General features: G+C 48.2%; 6 protein-coding genes across 6 annotated transcripts; 4 read left to right on the top strand and 2 right to left on the bottom strand.

Moving 5' to 3' along the window:
• Window positions 1-244: 244 nt before the first annotated feature.
• Window positions 245-512, bottom strand: BO79DRAFT_256616 (uncharacterized protein; the record flags this gene model as incomplete). Its single annotated transcript, XM_025686201.1, has 3 exons — window positions 245-280; window positions 338-403; window positions 456-512. 3 exons carry the CDS (start codon window positions 510-512, stop codon window positions 245-247), a joined length of 159 nt encoding a protein of 52 aa, XP_025537956.1.
• A 473-nt stretch (window positions 513-985) lies between these two features.
• Window positions 986-1,483, top strand: BO79DRAFT_219189 (uncharacterized protein; the record flags this gene model as incomplete). Its single annotated transcript, XM_025683443.1, has 1 exon — window positions 986-1,483. One exon carries the CDS (start codon window positions 986-988, stop codon window positions 1,481-1,483), a length of 498 nt encoding a protein of 165 aa, XP_025537955.1.
• Window positions 1,484-1,740: 257 nt separating this feature from the next.
• Window positions 1,741-2,993, bottom strand: BO79DRAFT_229901 (uncharacterized protein; the record flags this gene model as incomplete). Its single annotated transcript, XM_025684065.1, has 5 exons — window positions 1,741-1,791; window positions 1,842-2,348; window positions 2,401-2,595; window positions 2,652-2,762; window positions 2,817-2,993. The coding sequence occupies 5 exons, from the start codon at window positions 2,991-2,993 to the stop codon at window positions 1,741-1,743; spliced, it is 1,041 nt and encodes a 346-aa protein (XP_025537954.1).
• Window positions 2,994-3,088: 95 nt separating this feature from the next.
• On the top strand, window positions 3,089-6,668 carry BO79DRAFT_269479 (chitin synthase C; the record flags this gene model as incomplete). The annotated part of the gene is made up of 9 exons (XM_025687199.1): window positions 3,089-3,117; window positions 3,650-3,758; window positions 3,813-4,173; window positions 4,225-4,586; window positions 4,652-5,315; window positions 5,370-5,552; window positions 5,599-5,782; window positions 5,834-6,473; window positions 6,531-6,668. 9 exons carry the CDS (start codon window positions 3,089-3,091, stop codon window positions 6,666-6,668), a joined length of 2,670 nt encoding a protein of 889 aa, XP_025537953.1.
• A 941-nt stretch (window positions 6,669-7,609) lies between these two features.
• Window positions 7,610-9,750, top strand: BO79DRAFT_197785 (fungal specific transcription factor domain-containing protein; the record flags this gene model as incomplete). Its single annotated transcript, XM_025681296.1, has 5 exons — window positions 7,610-7,946; window positions 8,011-8,327; window positions 8,380-8,796; window positions 8,864-9,090; window positions 9,161-9,750. The coding sequence occupies 5 exons, from the start codon at window positions 7,610-7,612 to the stop codon at window positions 9,636-9,638; spliced, it is 1,776 nt and encodes a 591-aa protein (XP_025537952.1). The 3' UTR covers window positions 9,639-9,750.
• Window positions 9,751-10,913: 1,163 nt separating this feature from the next.
• On the top strand, window positions 10,914-19,084 carry BO79DRAFT_238723 (fatty acid synthase S-acetyltransferase; the record flags this gene model as incomplete). Its single annotated transcript, XM_025684840.1, has 13 exons — window positions 10,914-11,536; window positions 11,620-12,133; window positions 12,189-12,312; window positions 12,371-12,483; window positions 12,545-12,977; window positions 13,032-13,478; window positions 13,526-15,778; window positions 15,829-15,854; window positions 15,932-17,065; window positions 17,120-17,194; window positions 17,242-17,582; window positions 17,642-18,119; window positions 18,182-19,084. The coding sequence occupies 13 exons, from the start codon at window positions 10,914-10,916 to the stop codon at window positions 19,082-19,084; spliced, it is 7,464 nt and encodes a 2,487-aa protein (XP_025537951.1).
• Between the last annotated feature and the right edge of the window lie 502 nt (window positions 19,085-19,586).

The following is a 19,586-nucleotide window of genomic DNA, read 5'->3' as shown; positions in this document are numbered from 1 at the left end:
ACATATTACTTCTCCACACTATTGGGCAAGAGGCAGGAATCAACTTGTAGATGACTCAAAGTGTCATTTTGCTAACGAACGGCACGACCATTACCCGCAAATGTGGTGGGTCAAAACTAGATACAAGAAAAACAAATGGCGAACGTGTTGGATTGAACCAAACATAGCTCGATTAGCTATGGCCAATACTTCCGACAAATTCTCACGCGACCTTTAATCTCACACTAGGTATTGCGAGGGTAAATCATTTGCACACACCCTGTGCCTGGCTGGGGGTTTGCTATACAATGACAGTCAGTCTTCAGCCGAGCCTGCTCAAGATACGGATGTCACATACCACACACAAGTTCGATTCACAAACACCCATACTTCCATCTTGCTTGCAAGGAGCACCGGCAGGGAGCTGTGATTCTGTTAGCACTGCATATTCATGGAACTAAATGGGATTTGCGGACCTTGGCGGCAAAGGCAGTGCCAATGAGGGTGATGATGGTGATCGCAGAGAAACGCATCTTGAAAATGACCTCTTGAGTATTGTAGATCTTGTTAAAACAATGAATCCTCGTTGATTTGCTTGTCACTTATCATAGACGTTGCATCCATTTTATATCCATGATCCTTCGTCTCCTGATGACCGATGCTGGTCGATATGCCGGGATGGCCTCCCTATCCCGAATTGAAGCAGAAACAGCCATGTATGATCGACATTGTGAATTTACGCAAGTTCTGCATTGTGGGCCACACATTAACAACCATGCACACTTTTCAGCATCTCCTGGTAGAATGTCTCAGGCGATATGCTTATACCGGCTATTTTTAGCCGGGAAGAGACAGGCATTTCCTGGTTGTTCTTGGCAGTACCAGACCCATCCTCAGTGAGTTTGCGCCAATAATCCAATATAAATTCCCAAATAAATGGAATAAGCATAATACACTAACCATCCACTTTTTTTCTAACTGCCTCACAATTGAACCGCCTCCCACAATGACATTTACAACCACCACCTCAGCAGCAGCATCAACCACCTGCGGCGGCTCTGGCCAATACGAACTTCCCGTCAAAGACGCAGCATGTGGCGTGCCAAATATCAAACATTACCAATCTCTGTTCGATAACTGTGCGAAGCCCGCCGGTTCCCGATCATACTATCACGAATGTGCTCTGTGGAGTTATGCCATAGATCAATCTGTCCAAGACCTCACCGACTGTCTTTATGAGGCCGGGGTAGCGTGGGAGGATGTTTGGTGCACAGGAAATACCAACGCAACTGCAACGGTCACCTCGTATCCAACTGCAACGGCTACGGGTACATCGGTGACAAAGAGTGAGGGAGCGACTAAGACAGGAAGTTCAACTTCTTCTGCTGCTTCTGAGACAGGATCGGAGAAGAATGCGGCATATTCGTGCCGTAGTCAGGTTTCTACTAAGCTTGCATTGGGAATGTTGGGACTCGTTGTGACGGGGGCTATGGGTTGGATTTAAGGGGGATTTTCTGGCTAGTTCGCGATGTGAAAGTAATCTTTAGACATTGTTTGCATTGTACTTAAATAAAGGTCTTCTTATTTTGTAATTATGCTTCTCCTCACCAAGTACAGTATGTGCCTAGAATCAGACTTTTAACCAGGCTAGGGAACCTCAAACGTAGTGGCCAGATGCTCCTGCACTACAACACTTGGGATATCATGGATATATTCAACCCAGCTGTTATGAAAGTTTTATATTGATGTTGATATTTTAAGCTATGATGGAGACAAAACGCGAACTGGGAAGAGAAACTCTAATATCCTTGACTGAAACCAGTGTTAGCTCAGAATTCTAAGAGGCACTTTTGATAACTCACATTGTTTCGCCCGAATTCAATGCCAAGTCTGATCTCCAACTTGTAGCTCCGAGTGACATTGCATGTTTCAAATGTAGGTGTCAGGCAATGTGGTAGACGATGCCTACTCCATACCGCATCGTCTAGAGTCATGACCATCCCAGACGCTGGCATTGCAGTTGAAAATGGTTGTCCCAAGTTTGTTATCGTCTGTATAATCCACGAGCGGGTAGCGCTTTGCATAATCCCATGTGCCCGGATATCTGTTGTTTCGATAAGCATGGATTGGAAGTCCCTTAGTGATACATCAGGTTTCTCGTCATTGATGTTGGTGATCTTTACACTCAGTGCTATTGGGTGTCCCAGCAGAACAAACGGCCCGTTCACCAGTTCGGCTTGGATCTCATACGTTAGTGGTGGACATAGTAGCCCCGCTGCCTTCTTATTGCATGTCACAGTCTTTCGGACTACTACACTCTGTGATGGCTTGGGAATGGCAGACACCGGATGAAAGGATATTTGGCGGGTCTATTCGATGCTGTTAGCACAGGCTATAGCCGCCCAAGGTGGTATACTCAACGGCTCTGTGGGTTCTGCACATGAGCCCATTCTGTATGATGATAGCTTCCAGAGAATATCTGATTTCCTCAGGAGTGTTGAAATTTCCACTGGACGGTGGAAGCTTTCGTAAGAGATGGTGTGGTGGACGGTCTGCTGATCGCTTGCGAACGGCATCTCTAGTGCTACCCTTGTAGCATTCGGAGACTTGAGGAAACTAAGACATATTAGATGCTGTATTCATCAAATTTGTGCGCAGATGCAAACACGAACCATAATGGAGAATGGAAACGAGTGTTCTCCCGGGGGCATCGTGACGCCCCCCGAAGTAAACCATCCGGCACAGTTGACGGGCGGAAATATTTGTTCATTGCGTTGGAAGAGCTTTTTTGTTTAAGTTAGTCTAATCGTATTCAGAGCCGTAGTGGCAGAACATGCCTTGTGTGTTTCATTCAGCTTCCCTGACTCTAGCCTCGATGTTGCCTGACCAGATAGATTGATTGCTATCGTGGCAATGTCAAGTTCGGTATCACTGCGAAGGACGACATGGCCGGATACCTGGTCCTCATTTGTGTAATGCAATACCTTTTTATCGAGTTGGATTTGAACTTCCATGTTCGCAGGACATCCAAACAGCCGTATCACTCTTGACAGCATGAAGCTATGGTGATGCGAAGGTTGAACTTGATAGGGCATGCACATGCTCAATAATGCGGAACACGCCTGTTTGTTTTAGGCAGTGTAGATATAGAAGTCGCAAGATCTCCAATCAATAGTAAGGCAATAGGGATAGCTGTACTCATAAATAAGAAAAAACTATTGTTGCATTTGCACTCGGTCTTGGTATCGCTGTCATCGCGCCGAGAAACATGACCGGCAGTCTTCCAGCGCTGCACCACACGTTCTTTCCTAGCATCTCTCACCCGCAAGGAACAACCACGGACTAAACTGGGTCTTGAGACTTTCGCTACCCAAAGGCAAAACTCTTACTGAACCAAATCTTGGAATATTTGGATAGAAGGCTGGTCCAAATTCCGACTATATTTGAATGTTGATTTAGAGGCCGCTAATTGGCTCGGCATAAGGGCGGGTCGTTGGCGATCCAATCAGAACATGTGCCGCTGCTGAGACATTCACTTGTGGGAGGTACTTGGTATACTAGCCCTGAGAGCTGACAGTATCTGGAAGGACATAGTGAGTCCATCTGCAGCCGTCGAAAAGGCGCGCCTCATTCAACGCCTACTACGCTTTCTCAATCATATTTTTGAAAGCTCTGGACATCAAACCAACATGGATAATGCCCACGATCAGTCGTCACGCCCTCTCTCATTCGAGTTGGAGAGTAACCACCACTCACTTCGCCAGCTAACGCCTCCCATTGTAGGCTTCTCCGCGAAAGCAGCATGAAGAATTACTGGCTAAATTCCAATCTAGGCCAGTTCATATTCGTTCAACGAGAATGAAGATGCCTCCCACTCGCTGCTACCTGCGCCACTTGACAACCATCATCCTTCTACCAGCTCACAATGGCCTCCTGTTATCATACAGCATAATCCTTACGAGGATCCGCACCAGCAAAGTGAATCCGAAGTGGCCAGTCAGACATCCTGGCAGCGACGACAGACTACGAAATTTAGCTCAGGCTTGCGTCGCTACCCAACTCGCAGGATCAATCTAGTTCAGGGATCCGTTCTTAGTGTTGACTATCCTGTGCCTAGCGCCATTCGCAATTCGGTTGAAGCAAAATACCGCGACTCAAGTGAGGCTACAGCTGAGGAATTCACTCACCTACGATGTAAACCAAGGGGACCTGCTCATTCGAATTCCAGCTGACCCTGTATCCTAGACACGGCTGCAACTTGCGACCCCGATGATTTCAATTTACGCAATGGCTATAATTTGCGGGCCGCCATGTTCAATCGACATACCGAGATTCTGATCGCAATCACCTATTACAACGAGGATAAAGTTCTTACCTCTCGGACTCTCCACGGAGTCATGCAGAATATTCGAGATATCGTCAATTTAAAGAAGACTCAATTCTGGGACAAGGGGGGACCTGCCTGGCAAAAGATTGTTGTCTGTCTTGTGTTCGATGGTATTGGTCCTTGCGATAAGAACACTCTTGATGTCTTGGCCACGGTCGGCATATATCAGGATGGAATCATGAAACATGATGTCGATGGGAAGGAGACAGTGGCTCATATCGTATTGTACCCTCCTCTACCGACATAAAAGACATATTCAAAGGCTGACTAAAGTCATTGACATAGTTCGAATATACCACACAGCTATCGATAACCCCTTCCCAGCAGCTAGTCCGCCCGCAGAGCGACAGTCCTGAGAACCTGCCGCCCGTACAGATGATCTTTTGCTTGAAGCAAAAGAACAGCAAGAAGATCAACTCACATCGTTGGTTATTCAATGCGTTTGGAAGGATTCTAAACCCGGAAGTCTGTATATTGATTGACGCAGGAACAAAGCCGGGTCACAAATCCCTTCTTGCGCTCTGGGAGGCGTTCTACAACAACAAGAATCTGGGAGGCGCCTGTGGCGAAATCCATGCTCTACTCGGCCCACGATGGGAAAAGATAGTCAATCCCTTGGTAGCTGCGCAGAACTTCGAGTACAAGATATCCAACATATTGGACAAACCTTTGGAGAGTGCCTTTGGGTACGTCAGTGTTCTCCCGGGGGCATTTTCTGCCTACCGCTACCGTGCTATCATGGGTCGACCGTTAGAACAGTATTTCCATGGCGACCATACTTTATCAAAGAAACTTGGTAAAAAGGGGATAGAAGGCATGAATATCTTTAAGAAAAACATGTTTCTTGCTGAGGACCGTATCCTGTGCTTTGAGCTCGTTGCAAAAGCGGGATACAAATGGACGCTCAGTTATGTGAAGGCCTCGAAGGGAGAAACAGACGTTCCAGAAGGTAAGATGTTCTACCCTTAACTTTAACCCATCCAAACTAATGCAAGCAACGCAGCACCTCCAGAGTTTCTTAGTCAAAGGCGCCGATGGTTGAATGGATCCTTCGCAGCCAGCCTCTATTCGGTCATGCACTTCAACCGCATCTACAAAAGTGGCCATAATATACTCCGGCTCATTTTCCTGCATGTGCAGCTCGTCTATAACATCTGTCAACTTACTATGACTTGGTTCTCTCTCGGTACGTCTTCTGCGTATAGCTAAGCGAATGGCGCTAATCAAGACAGCTTCCTACTGGCTTACTACTTCGGTCATCATGGACATCGTTGGAACTCCAAGTGCGACGAATAAAAACAAGGGATGGCCATTTGGAAACGATGCAACACCTGTCGTCAATAATATCATCAAGGCTTTATATCTGGCATTCTTAATGCAGCAGTTCTTCCTTGCGCTAGGAAATCGACCTAAAGGGTAAGTGCTCCGGGCCTGCCATGTAGTTCCTAGACTAAAAACAAATTGCAGGTCCCAAACTTCCTATATTCTAACCTTTCTCTACTTCGCTATTGTTCAACTTTACATCCTCGTACTATCATTTTATCTTGTAGCCCAGGCATTCGCCGGCGGCAATATAGATCTCGATTTCGATAATGGGGCTGGAGGATTCGTGGGTTCTTTTTTCACTTCGACTACAGGTCTAGTGTTGATCGCGCTGGTCTCAACGTACGGAACCTACATCATAGCGAGCATACTCTATTGCGATCCTTGGCATCTTCTGACATCTTCCTGGGCGTATTTTCTCGGGATGCCTTCGACAATCAATGTTCTTAACGTCTACGCATTCTGCAATTGGCATGATGTTTCATGGGGAACCAAAGGCTCGGATGACACGGCCTCCCTTCCATCCGCCAAGACTAAGAAATCAGAAACGCAGAAAAGCTTCGTTGAAGAGGTTGACAAGCCACAGGCCGATATCGATATCGACTTCGAGTTAACTGTCCGACGCGCCCTTTCACCCTGGCAGGAACCGATGGAGAAAAAGGAGGTGCAGTTGGAGGACTCATACAAAACCTTCCGAACCAATCTGGTGCTACTGTGGACGTTATGCAATGGCTTACTGGCATTGCTGATCAACAACGATAGTGTGAGGAATCTATGCTTGACGGTATGTTCATTCCAACTAAACTTAGGTCACAAAATTTTGCTGACAATGTGCCTCCAGACTACGTCGACGGATCGTACGGCTTGGTATTTCAAGGTTATCCTATGGGCTACGTCGGGCCTATCTGTCTTTAGATTTCTGGGTGCTCTTTGGTTTTTGGGAAAGACGGGGCTATTGTGTTGTTTCTCCCGGCGCTAGCCAACATCTTAAACAGTACTTTATGCTCTATTTTCTGGCCCCAATGATTGGTATTAGTATACCCGCGACGTAGTCCTCTAATATTCACTCTGTGTGGTTGTCTTCGCCCTATTATCCAGCGTAGCAGTAAGACCACTAGATATCCACTTGGCCTCACCAAGAATGCAGAGGAATTTTCACTCAATTTCTTGGCATTCGGGATCCGTGGAACCCGCCCCTATCCAGCTTGACTTTTCAGCACAGCGGAAATCACTCCTTACGATAAATAAAGCAACCTAGTTGGCTGAACAGCGAAAGTTAAACCAAGAAACCGGCTAAGATTAAGAATAGTATTCTTTAATATACTTGTCCCCTATTGGTGAGCCCTATTCGTAGAGTGGCGCAGTGGTGCCCTTCGCCATGTTCCTGGCCTTGGCAACTTATTTTTGTCGCCTTCTTGGCTCGAGCGAGCGCTTCCGCCCGCACTCGTGGCTTGAGATGGCAGTTGGGTCGTAGTTTATAATTGTCACCGGAGAGGGCTTGGATACGATATTTGATAGTGGAACGGTGACTACGTTCATCTCTCACAATGCTGCGGCGCCGTGTGGTGTGTAACCCCTCTTTAAGATTATAATAGACTTCGTCTAACTTATATCCTACAGTGTGATGCATGCCATGCGCGGAAGGTACAAATTAAGATGCCTTTTCCTCTCCACAGCTGAAACGTCTTAGTAACATGGTATCAGGTTCGGTGCGATAAGGAAGACCCATGCGGAAACTGCCAGGATCAAATGACCGCTTGCACTCGAACCCGAGGCATGAAACGGCTTCCCAAGCGAGAGGCCGGTCAAAGGCGAACCAGAGAGATCAGCAGTCCAAGGAATGGGGCTCTTGTTGCTCAGTCATCGATTGCAGGCCGACGCTCAAGACAAGTCTCTGCCGAACTGTCAAGTGAGGGTTTCATGTTCAATGACCTCTCACCTCACATGCACCATGATGTCTTGAATATGCTTGATGACAGATATTCTGCGTTCCTCGGTAGAACTGACATGGATCACGAATTGCCTGGCTGGATGTCCCTCGTTCCTCTCACGGACTCCCAGATGATCAAACCACCCCAATCAGGACAATCGATGGATATAATTCGTGACAGGCACCAGACTCTAGAGTTTGCTCTGTTTATTGCAAGCCAACTGCTAGGTGGCAATAATCAATGTACAGGTATGCTGTTTGAGGAAACTATAAACGAGGACTTGCGCAAATTTCCCTCCATCGAGCTGTTGTATTGGATGCTGAACGGTGTGTATGAAATCCATCTTCTCTCGCCGAATACAGCTCTTACTTATCTTTCAAATTCTCCCAGACATCGGAACCAACAAGTTTGGATCCTACGTCCAGGACTATTTCAGACATATCAGCAAAGAAACCCTCAAGCATATGGGGCTTTCCATTCTGTTGGGCACTGCTACACCACCCGAGGCCTTGCTGTATACTGTCTGTGTCAATTCGGTGGCCTACAAGTTTCTCAATACGATAGCTTCCATTGAGAGAGATGGTCTCTTGGCTCAGGGTCTGCGGAATAGCGCCTTACTCTACCGTGAGACTGCTCAACGATGCTTGAGAAGGATACCCCTCTTCATGGAGTCTTCGCTTTCCTTGCTACAGACTATATTATGTGGAGTAAGCTGCTAGGCCTCCCACATGCATCATCATTTCTAACAGATTGTGACAGATATTTCTATATCAAGGATCAGGTGACGCTAGCACCTGCCAAGAGTTGACCAAAACGGCATGCAGAGTATGCATGGATATCGGTCTTTATCCTGGTGCAATTGACTTGCACGATTCAAGTGAAGAGGAATACTACTGCTTCATGTGGTGCTACATTCTGGACAGGAACTACGCATGGAAACTTGGCAGACCGAGAATGCTTACAGTGGAATCTGATCTGAGGGTGGACCCTGTGACATCGAAAGCTACTATTTCAACGCTCATTCTAATATACTTGAAATTAGCCAAGGTTCAGGACACGATGATACCCTTCCTGGTCAACTGTTCCATAGGAGATAACACAGTCTTCCGGTCTTTCACTAGCATAGGCGCGAAGCTTCTGCGGGACATGGATGCCATCCGCAGGAATATTGATGAGGTAGACCCACTAGCCTTCCTAATATATCCTTCGAATCCCCATAATAACTGACAAACGTGGCATCCAGATCAAAACTCCATCTCCAAGCTGGACTGGCCTAGACGTCAACAGCGAAATAGCAACCCTCAATTTCTCCTACCACTCCATAATGACCAGCATCCTATACCTCCACCAAATCGCCCCGGGACAAGCCACCATAGAGACGTGCCTCACATCAGCACGGCAGGAGCTACAGGCCCTAATAACAATCTGCGAGTCCAGTGACACACAAAAGACGGTTGCTTATCTACATTGGTTGGTTCCCGCCCCTGAACTTGAAACAGCATATACAGAACAGACAGTGCTAATATGCACCAACCAACAGGACCCTCCTATACTACCCCATCACAGCATGCTTTGCACTATTCTGCAACGCCGTAGCAACATGTCATAACGGCGATTTCCAGATCCTTAAGGCTGTAGCGAATTGTCTCGCGCACAGTGGGACAATGAGTCAGCCTATCGCCACGATGCAAAATCTTTTCCAACAGTTTGTGGCACTGTCAAAATGCTTCTTTGCTGATGAGAGCTTGAATTTGGATATCCCGGATGGGAATATGAGTGCATTACAGTCGCAGATGCAGTTGGGATTTCAACCGCTGGACGGTGGAATGCCTGACTACTCTCAGGTTCGGTTACAGTCGCCTTCCGGGTTTGGTTCCTCGTTTACCCATGGAGCTTTACTAGGATCTATTGGCGAGGTTGTTGACAGTGTTGAGCTTTCATCGCCTTTACATACATTACAAGGCCATGATGACCTTTATGACAATTTCCTGATTTCCGACCAACAGGGGTCTGGGTAGGGTCTAATTCTGTACACTTGTGGCTCTTGCAGCGGTATGGTCATTCTGAGGATTGAGTCATTTTTCCAGGGTATTGTATTTATACACATGCTCAATTGATTATTTGTACTAGCGATCTATGGGAGGTTCGTATATCAGGCACCACTGGAGCAACTGGCCTTGGAATAAATCGTATTGGGGCTTATATGGTACACTTTTGGCTGTACCCAAACATCGAACCCTAAGGCTTAGTTTGGATTGGGAACACACATGCATGTTACTAATGAGAATATTTCCTACACTACGTCCATCTTTCAAGAGAAACCACCGCCCAGCAAAGTGACAGTCGATAAGCGATAAACTCTTAGATGTGGTAGGCATGTGTCAATTCGTGCTGGCGGATCATAAAGACCCGATGAAAAGCCCCGAAAAGTAGGTGCCGGGTGTACAAGGACGTACATGCGCAAGTTGACTCTGTCCACTCATAAGGGCGTTCAGGTGCCTTTGCAAGCTGACTTTACTGATCCAGAAAGTAACCAGGAACCTGGCAGTTGAACCTTCTGAATTCCCGGCGCAATCAGGCTCGCAATCGTGATAAATTATTATGGATTGTACTTCTCTTTTTGCCATCAACCCAAACAAGGCTTGTTTCGCTATATTCTGCGGTCCTCCCTTGACCGAGGTATTGATGTGCAGGATTCAGATTTCAATTCTCGAATTATTCCACACCTTATAGTTCTAAAATATGATCACTCAGTCGCTAGTCAGCCGTTCTCCGGTTTCGTCACATCTGGACTCCTATGGTTAGTTGTACCTGACCTCGGATGGAGTGTGTAACGCAGTATCTGTGTGCCACGCTTGAAGTCTATTGCACTTTAAGATTCCAGATTCTAGAATGCGAACAAGTCTCAGATATCTCCGATGTTTGTGAAGATATCCCACTCTCATATTCTAGTGGATATCGATGGTCGTTTGGCTGCTCAACCAGCTTATAATGCTGGATGGACGTTTCGCAAGGTCGAATCGGCTCCCACCAATGATCTGGGTGTGTGGATATATACTGCATCATGCATATGCAAACCCATGTTCTTCTGGTCTGGTTATTATACGGCGACTTTCTTGCCGGGGAGTTAGCAGAACCGGAGTTTTTGCTCCCCAGTACTCGAAACTGGACAGCTAACGTATATGATCAACATTGTATGGTGAGAATATTAGCAATGCACCTGTAGAATATTTTGTGGGTTTCAGCAGATTTCGCCGCCTGGGCTTCCTACGCCTCGAGTACAGCTCAGTCACATGGCCATAAACAATGGAAGCGAGCACGTGGTGGAGGCCTCTGCAATCCACATCGAGGATGTCGGGGAACAACCTCATCCCGAGCAACCTCCCACCACGCCATGGAGTCAGATCGGCGAACTGCCAAGCGGCCCCCTACCACCCATTGCCATTGTGGGCATGGGAATGAGGTTCCCTGGTAACATCCGAACTGCAGAGGAATTTTGGTCGCTGCTAGTGGAGAAAAGAAGCGCCCTAGGCGAAGTCCCTCCAGGCAGGTACCATGGAGACTCGTTCTATCACCCAACCAGACCTCATGAAATCAAAACCAAACATGGGTACTTCTTGCAGGAAGAATATCTTGGCAAGGTTGACAAGGACTTCGTTGGAAAACCTTCAGAAGCTGGAAGCTTGGATCCTCAACAACGACTTCTCCTCGAGGTTGTGTGGGAGTGTATGGAGAATGCCGGCCAGATAGACTGGAGAGGCCGCGACATCGGCTGTTTTGTAGGTAGTTTTGGAGAGGACTGGCTCGAAATTACCAGCAAAGATACTCAGTACATCGACCGGTTCAGAGCCATGGGGACGGGCGACTTTGCGTTTGCCAACCGAATATCATTCGAATTTGACCTCAAAGGCCCGAGGTACGTTGAATCCACTGGTTTTCCCTCAGAGTGTATCCAACTCTACATCTTTCCCTCTCATCTAACTTACCACGCGTGAATAGTATCACATATAAAACGGCATGCTCATCTTCTCTGGTCGCATTACACCAAGCTTGTCAGGCAATATACTCTGGTGACTGCTCGGCGGCTATTGTCGGTGGCAGCAGTATTATATTCTCTCCTACAATGTCTGTAACAATGTCCGATAATCTGGTCCTGGCTCCCGATGGCAGATGCAAAACCTTCGATGCCTCAGCAGACGGATACGGGCGCGGAGAAGGCATCAATGCCATATTCATTAAGCCGTTGGAAGCTGCCATACAGGACGGTGATCCCATCAGGGCAATTGTTCGCTCGACAGCAACCAACAGTGATGGAAAGACTCCGAACATTTCAACACCGGACCGGGAAAGCCAAGAGACTCTTATCCGCAAAGCATACAGCAGGGCGGGGATCAGCGACCCTTGTCAGACAGCATTGTTCGAGTGCCATGGAACGGGAACAACTATAGGTGACGTGACAGAAACTCAGGCTGTGACTAGCATTTTCGGAGAGAAAGGGATATTTATCGGTGCGGTACGTTCTCTTTACATAAGCCTACATTGACTTGCATCAACTAATGTGCGAAAAGGTAAAACCGAACGTTGGCCACATGGAAGGCGCATCTGGCTTGACCAGTGTGATCAAAGCCGTCCTTTCCTTAGAACATAGACAGATTCCCCCAAATATATATTTTGAGACCCCTCACCCACAGAGTAAGTTTCTTGAAATTGAGTATCTATGTCAGTCTCCCAAACTAAACTACCCACGTAGTTCCATTTCAGGAGGGCAAATTAGAGGTACCAATAGACACATTACCATGGCCGGAGGACAAAGAGGCGAGAGTGAGTGTGAACAGCTTTGGGATCGGAGGAGCAAATGCGCATGTAAGTCTCCTTAAACAAGCCCTTACACCCTCTGCGCGACGGTGCTCTGATGTGATACCAGGTTATACTAGACGCGTTTCAACCGCGCGACACAATCTTGGCACCAAGAAAACAACCAAATCAGATACTAGCTTTATCTGCATGGGGAGCAAATGCCCTGAATAAGAAAATTGAACAACTCCGATCATACATCGACCAAAACCCTCATAAGTTGGGAGATATTGCCTTCACGTTTGGTTCTAGGAGGGATCATCTATCTCATCGTGCTTTTGTGGTTACAGACGGCGGTTCAATAAATGCCGATGCGTTTCAAAGGAGACATTTACCCGAGCTGCATGCATCGGAGATGATATTCGCCTTCACCGGCCAAGGTGCACAGTGGTCTGGAATGGCTAGGGGCCTCATTGAAGCATATTCCCAATTCTCCAGCGATTTACAGATAATGGATAATACCCTTAAAGGCGTTCCAAACCCGCCAAAGTGGCTCTTACATGGTATTGTTTTCCCTTTCACTAACCGGAATATGGCGATATGCTAATAGACTAAAGATACTTTGATGAACGGCGACCAAACCACAATGGACCGCGCGGAGTGTTCCCAACCGCTATGCACCGCCATTCAGTTGGCTATGGTCAATCTTCTCGCGTCATGTGATATACACCCATCTAAAGTGATTGGTCATTCTAGTGGGGAGATTGCTGCTGCATATGCATCGGGAGCTATCTCTATGGAGACAGCTATAATTCTAGCATACTACCGTGGTCAAGTATCTTCTCAGTCCGAGGGGAAGGGGGCTATGATGGCAGTCGGTATGAACCCAAAACACGTCAGTTCTTACATTACAGGTGGTGTCGTTGTCGCCTGCTATAATAGCCCTGAAAGTGTAACTTTATCGGGAGACAAGGCATCGCTGGAAGACGTGGCATCAAGAATACGCAGCGACACACCGGACATACTAATGAAAATGCTCCCTGTCCAAGTTGCCTATCACTCTAGTAAGTCGCACTGTCTCGATTCGAGGATCAACATTAACACTTGATAGGCCACATGATGTTCGCAGCAGCCCACTATGAGGAACTAATCCGTCCCTACGTGTCCTGTAGGCCGAAGTTGGCAGCTCAAATGTTTTCGACCATGACTGGGCAAGAAATCCAGAATACAAGCCAGCTGGATGCAGCTTACTGGAGGGCGAACCTGGAATCACCAGTCCAGTTCACTGCTGCCATGGGTGCAGCGCTGAAGTCGGCGTCTGAACTACTGCAGCCCCTTGTCCTAGAGATTGGGCCACACTCAGCACTTTCGGGGCCTATCCGTCAGATCTCCAAGGATGTGGAAACAACGAACACCTACTGTCCGACCTTAGTGCGAGGGGAGGGCTCCACTTCCACCTTTCTGGAAGCAGTGGGTCAGGCGTATCTTCACGGCTCACGGGTTCGTTTTGCGGCCGTCAACGGCTCTGGAACCTGTCTGAACGACCTTTCACCTTATCCCTGGCAATACGACGACTTAGGCTGGTCCGAAAGTCGACCTCCTCGACAGTGGCGTTTGCGCAAATTCCCACATCATGAATTGCTTGGTTCACGCACCTTAGAATCGGGTGACTTAGAGCCTTGTTGGAGAAACATTCTCCGCCTGGATGAGGTTCCATGGATTTGGGACCACAATGTTGGCGGCCAAATAGTGTTTCCTTGTGCTGGCTACATAGCCATGGTGGCCGAGGCCGCCAGACAACTCACCGGTTCGGATACGATCTTATTGCGAAACATACTGATCAGGAATGCCTTGCTTTTGGAGCCGAGTCTTGAATACGAGCTTCTAACAAGCATGCGACCAGTCACAGTAAATGACCTAGTGGAATCCTCATGGTACGACTTCACGGTTAGTTCGTATAATGGTAACTCGTGGAAAAAGCACTGCTCTGGCCAAGTTAAGTCTGGTACACTGAGCGATCCACCGCCGCCGACAAGGGCCGCTGTATTCCCAAGACCTCTCTCGTCGCCTTATTTATATCGACAGCTGAAGAAGGCGGGACTGAAATACGGGACTTCCTTCCAAGGTCTGCATGACATTACAGCTAGCCCTTCATCTTATGAAGCCGCGGCGACTGTTGAAGACGATCCAAGCCTGCATAGTGGTCGCTATCTTATTCATCCTACCGCCATCGACCAGTGCTTGCAATTACACTGTGTTGCGGCATGTCGCGGTATTGCACCAGGGGCTGGTGTAGTTGGTGTTCCCTCGTATATTGGTGAGGTGTACCTAACGCACAGTAGCGAGACCATGTCATTGGTGGTCAGTCCTACATCGTCTGGGCCTATGTCTGGTAGTTTAGGAGGGGATTCCCGCCTGATACGCAGTGATAGCAGCATCGCCCTATTCATGAGGGACGCCCGTTTCTTTGCGCTAGAAAGTGAAGGAGCGATCGTACGTGAAGAGCCTTTTCTCTGCTCTCACATGGACTACAAACCAGAGATCCGTCTCAATCGTACAAAAGGCTCAATCAGGCGCGCTGGTGTGGATACAGGACTAGAAACAACAGCTAGGCTTGCTGTTTTGGCAATTTTAGATTTTGACGTTCTGGTCCGTAATCTAACACCAACCGTGCCTCATATGACAAAGTATCAGCAGTGGATTCAGTCCGAGGCTCTTCGGATAAGAACGGAAGACTATCACAGCATTGAAGAGGCACGGAAATGGGCACTAATGAGCCCTGGCGAACGCCTCAGTCTATGGAAAGGCCTACTTGACAAGGTTCCTGATCTGAGACTGTCGGGGTTCTTTGCGGATGCGCGATACTGTCTTGAATCAGAGATCGAGTCCCTGATGGTCGGGAAACAATCAGCGGCACAGTTACTGGCTCCGCGTGACTCGTGGAAAGACATATATGCCTACGCAGTGGATATTTTCAATTGGGATCGACTTTTCCGCCTCGTCGCACATTCCAGTCCTCAGCTGCGAATCCTCGAAATTGGCGTTGGAACGGGATCCGCCACGGTGGCTGCTCTAAGAGCTCTAGTCGATGCCAGTGGAGAACGATCCTTCGCCAGATATGTTGTGACAGATGTCACTCCTGGATTTCTAATACCCTTGCAGGAGAAATATGGAAATCAATTAGAGTACGCGGTCCTTGATATATCGCTGTCGCCTGCAGAGCAGGGTTTTGAAGTTGGAGGATTCGATCTGGTTATCGCATCCAACGTAATACACGCTACACCGAGTTTGAATAAGACTCTTATAAATGTGAAGACACTACTGAGGCCTGGTGGCTGGTTTGTTCTCCATGAGCTGTCTGCTGGTACGATGAAAGCAACCCTATCCCAAGCATCTGCTAATCTCAGTGGCCAGACGTACCTTATATTGACTGGGTTATGGTATGTATACTCTGTTTCATTCTTTTTACACGGCGCTGGAGTCTGTTCTAAGTGGGAATGATTGACTTCTCCAACAGGGCACTCTCCCTGGATGGTGGTTAGGGGATTCAGACCAGCGTGTCGATCGACCTTATGTCAAGGTAGACCGGTGGAACGACGAACTCATTAAGGCAGGCTTCCTGGAAATGGAAGACTTCGTAGATGACGAAGACTTTCCATTCCAAATGTCTGCCACCATGATAGCAAGGAACGCGCTGTCCAAGCCGTCGATGTCTGTAATCGGCCTTCTCGGAACGCTTCAAACTCAAAAGCACCCATGGGCAGCGGTCATTGAAAAGAAGCTTTCAAATTATGGGCATACTGTGGAATGGTGTATATTCGGCGAAGATGTTGAAAAAAGTGTTGTTATTTCACTTCTTGATCTTGATGGTCCTTTCCTTTACGACTTGTCAGGAGAGTCTTTCTCGAACCTTAGGAGTTATCTCTCTATTGCCCGCCGGACACTCTGGGTCACCCAGCTTTCTCAAAAGACGTGCTCTGATCCTCGCTATGGACTTATACAGGGATTTGGACGTACCATCCGAGCTGAGACCGGCATGGATTTCAGGACCCTTGAGATTGACGATTTTATTGATACTACTGCGGACCTTCTAGTCCGCGTGTTTAACGAGTTTCTCGATGAGAAGGCCAATCCGTCTGGCAGAGATTATGAATACACCATTGAAGACAGCATTGTATATACAACAAGGTGCAACGGCTTATCAAAAGAGAGGCAGCTGGAAGTTGAAGGCAACTGTGGACCCCTCCGCCTCCATCCTGGAGTACGCGGTGTCTTAGATACGCTCCAGTGGGTGGAAGAAGAACGACAGATGAGCCTGAAGCAGAATGAGGTAGAAGTGGAGATGAGGTTTCTTAGCTTGAACTTCAAGGATCTCATGTTCGCCTTGGGCCTACTCATGACCGATCTTCCTCTGGGTCTAGAGGGCAGCGGTGTTGTCCGCAGAGTAGGATCGGAAGTGGTTGACTTGCACGCGGGAGACGCCGTGATCGTCATTCAGCAGGGCACATTCAAGACTCAATTGATCACGCAGGAAACAAATTGCATGCGTATTCCAGACGATATATCGCTCGAGCAGGCCTCTGCGATGCCCTGTGTCTACGCAACGGCGATCTACTCCCTTTTGACGATAGGAAATCTGAACAAAGGACAGGTGAGATAGTCGTCAATGCTCTGAGAAAGGCGGTTTCTAATAGTCTATTGGCAGACTGTGCTCATTCATTCAGCGTGCGGTGGTGTTGGGTTGGCAGCGATCGACATATGCCGCATGGTTGGTGCTGAGGTATGTCTCCTTTCCCCATCAATAGACCAGCCCTCATCGATTTGTAGATCTATGCCACTGTTAGCAGCGAAGAAAAGATCCAGTTCCTCATAAGGAACTTTAATATTTCACGAGATCGAATATTCGATTCTCGAAGTGTCTCATTTTGCAGTGGTGTCCTGGCTGCTACAAACGGACGTGGTGTAGACCTTGTCCTGAACTCACTGGCAGGCGAACTTCTGCATGCATCTTGGGACTGCGTGGCCCCAATGGGCAAGATGGTTGAGATTGGTAAGCGTGACATGCTGGAGCATGGAAAGCTGGAGATGGTGCACTTTGCAAATAACCGCTCGTTCTTTGGTGTTGACTTGAGTGAGATGCTCGATGACTGTCCTGATCTTGTTCGGGGGTATGTTTCGAATCCCGTACTGACAGTAAAAAAAAATCATGGGTACTAATGTTCTACAGTGTACTCAATGAGATGTTTACATACTGTCAAGAAGGGCGTCTGCAGGCGCAATTGTTTCCACGGATGTTCGAGGCAGACGATATCGCAAGTGCATTCCGACATATGCAGACAGGCCGGCACATTGGTAAGATAGTTGTGAAAATGCCAGACGTGCCTCATAGTCTCAAATATAAGCCCATCGAGAAGAGGTACATCTTCTCTCCTACAAGGTCGTACTTGCTTGTCGGTGGATTCGGCGGCATCGGTCGAGTACTAGCGACATGGATGGTCACCAACGGCGCTAGACATCTGGTTATAATGTCACGATCAGCAGGACAATCTGAGTCTGACCAAGCCTACGTCAAGGAGCTAGAGAGCCAGAGCTGCACAGTGGCTGTAGTCCACGGCAGTGTCGAAAACGCTGATAGCGTCGAGCAAGCAGTGTCTGCCAGTGAGCATATACTCGCAGGAGTCGTCAATCTCTCCTTAGTACTACAGGTAAACCTCCCAACTTACCAATCTATCCCGGAAAGCGTGCTGAATCTGCCCAACTGCAAAAGGATGAGCTTTTTGCGAACATGTCGTACGCGCAATGGATCGCACCCCAAGGCCCGAAGATCCGTGGCACATGGAACCTACACAACGTCTGTTCCGGAAAACAGCTCGACTTCTTCGTCCTCTTCAGCTCCGTCGTAGGAACATCCGGCAACCCAGGCCAATCCAACTACGGCGCCGCGAACACCTTCGTCGACGCTTTCGTAACCTACCGCCGCTCGCTAGGCCTTCCAGCAACCCGCGTCACCCTCGGCGCGGTTGAAGAAGTCGGCAACTTCAGTCGCAACACACGCCTAGTCGAGCTCTTCCAAACACAGTCCCGCTTCTCCCTCTCAGAGCAAGAAGTCATCGACGCATTCCGTCTCGCCCTACCACACACCAACACCACCACCGACCCTCCCACCCTCATCTCCTCCCCACTAGACATAATGGTTGGCGTAACCTCCTTCCTCAACCCGGACCAAATGGAAATCAACAACAGCAAAGCCTCATTCGAGCAAGACGTGCGCTTCAACATCCCATCCCTAATGCGAACCAGCAAAGCCGAAGCGCACAATCAAGAAGCCGACGTTCTCCTCCGCCTCTTCGAAGCCATCGCCAACAACCCTTCCTTCCTAAACGACCCGAAATGCGAGAGCACCATTATCCGCGAACTCGGGAAACGCGTCGGCAATTTCTCGGCGCAGGCCGGACTCGACGAGAAGCAGATCGCTAGTTTCCCTATCGACTCGCTCATGGGACTGGAAGTTAAGTATTGGATTCGACGTAGTTTGGATCTGGAGACATCTGTTCTTGAGATCTCGCAGGCGAAGACTGTAGCTGGTGTAGCGGCGCTGGTTATGAAGGGTCTACGGACGAAGTATGGAATTAGTGCTGAGGATGCAGTTGCGGATAGTGGAACTGGCTAGACCGCTCCAACAATGTTAGGCAGGCAGGCAGGCAAGCTGGGTGGGACGATGTGAGGACAAAAGGCGGTGGGTGGGGTGAAGATGGTGTGGTGTGGTGCTTGTGGGGCCACGGGGCAGTTGTTTTCAGAATGTGGGGCCAATTTGCATTATGTTTGTTTTTGTTTGGCTTTGGAAGGGAAAGGGAAGCGCTCACTCAACAAGCACACGGTCGCTGAGTGTGGTCTGATTTCTTTGTTGTCTTATCCCTTACTTGCTTACTTACTTACTCCCTCGTTTGGAATTATTTCGTTTGAAAGAAATGAAATTGCTTTGTTCTACTGGAATGCTTCTCACGTCTCTATTTCGTACAAAAATCCCCTTCTAATCTTGTTGGCGTAGATGCGACCGGTCTATGCATCGGTCAGGTGACTTTCCAGAGTGCGATATGTGTCTCCAACCCAACCAAGGATCACATCAATGTAGACTTTTGTGAAACTTTTGGCAATGTTTACTATGGATGTAG

Source organism: Aspergillus costaricaensis (assembly GCF_003184835.1).
Source record: "Aspergillus costaricaensis CBS 115574 unplaced genomic scaffold BO79scaffold_22, whole genome shotgun sequence".
Taxonomy (NCBI): Eukaryota; Fungi; Ascomycota; class Eurotiomycetes; order Eurotiales; family Aspergillaceae; genus Aspergillus; species Aspergillus costaricensis.
Note: the sequence above shows the minus strand (reverse complement) of the source record. Positions and strands in the feature narration are given on the sequence as shown.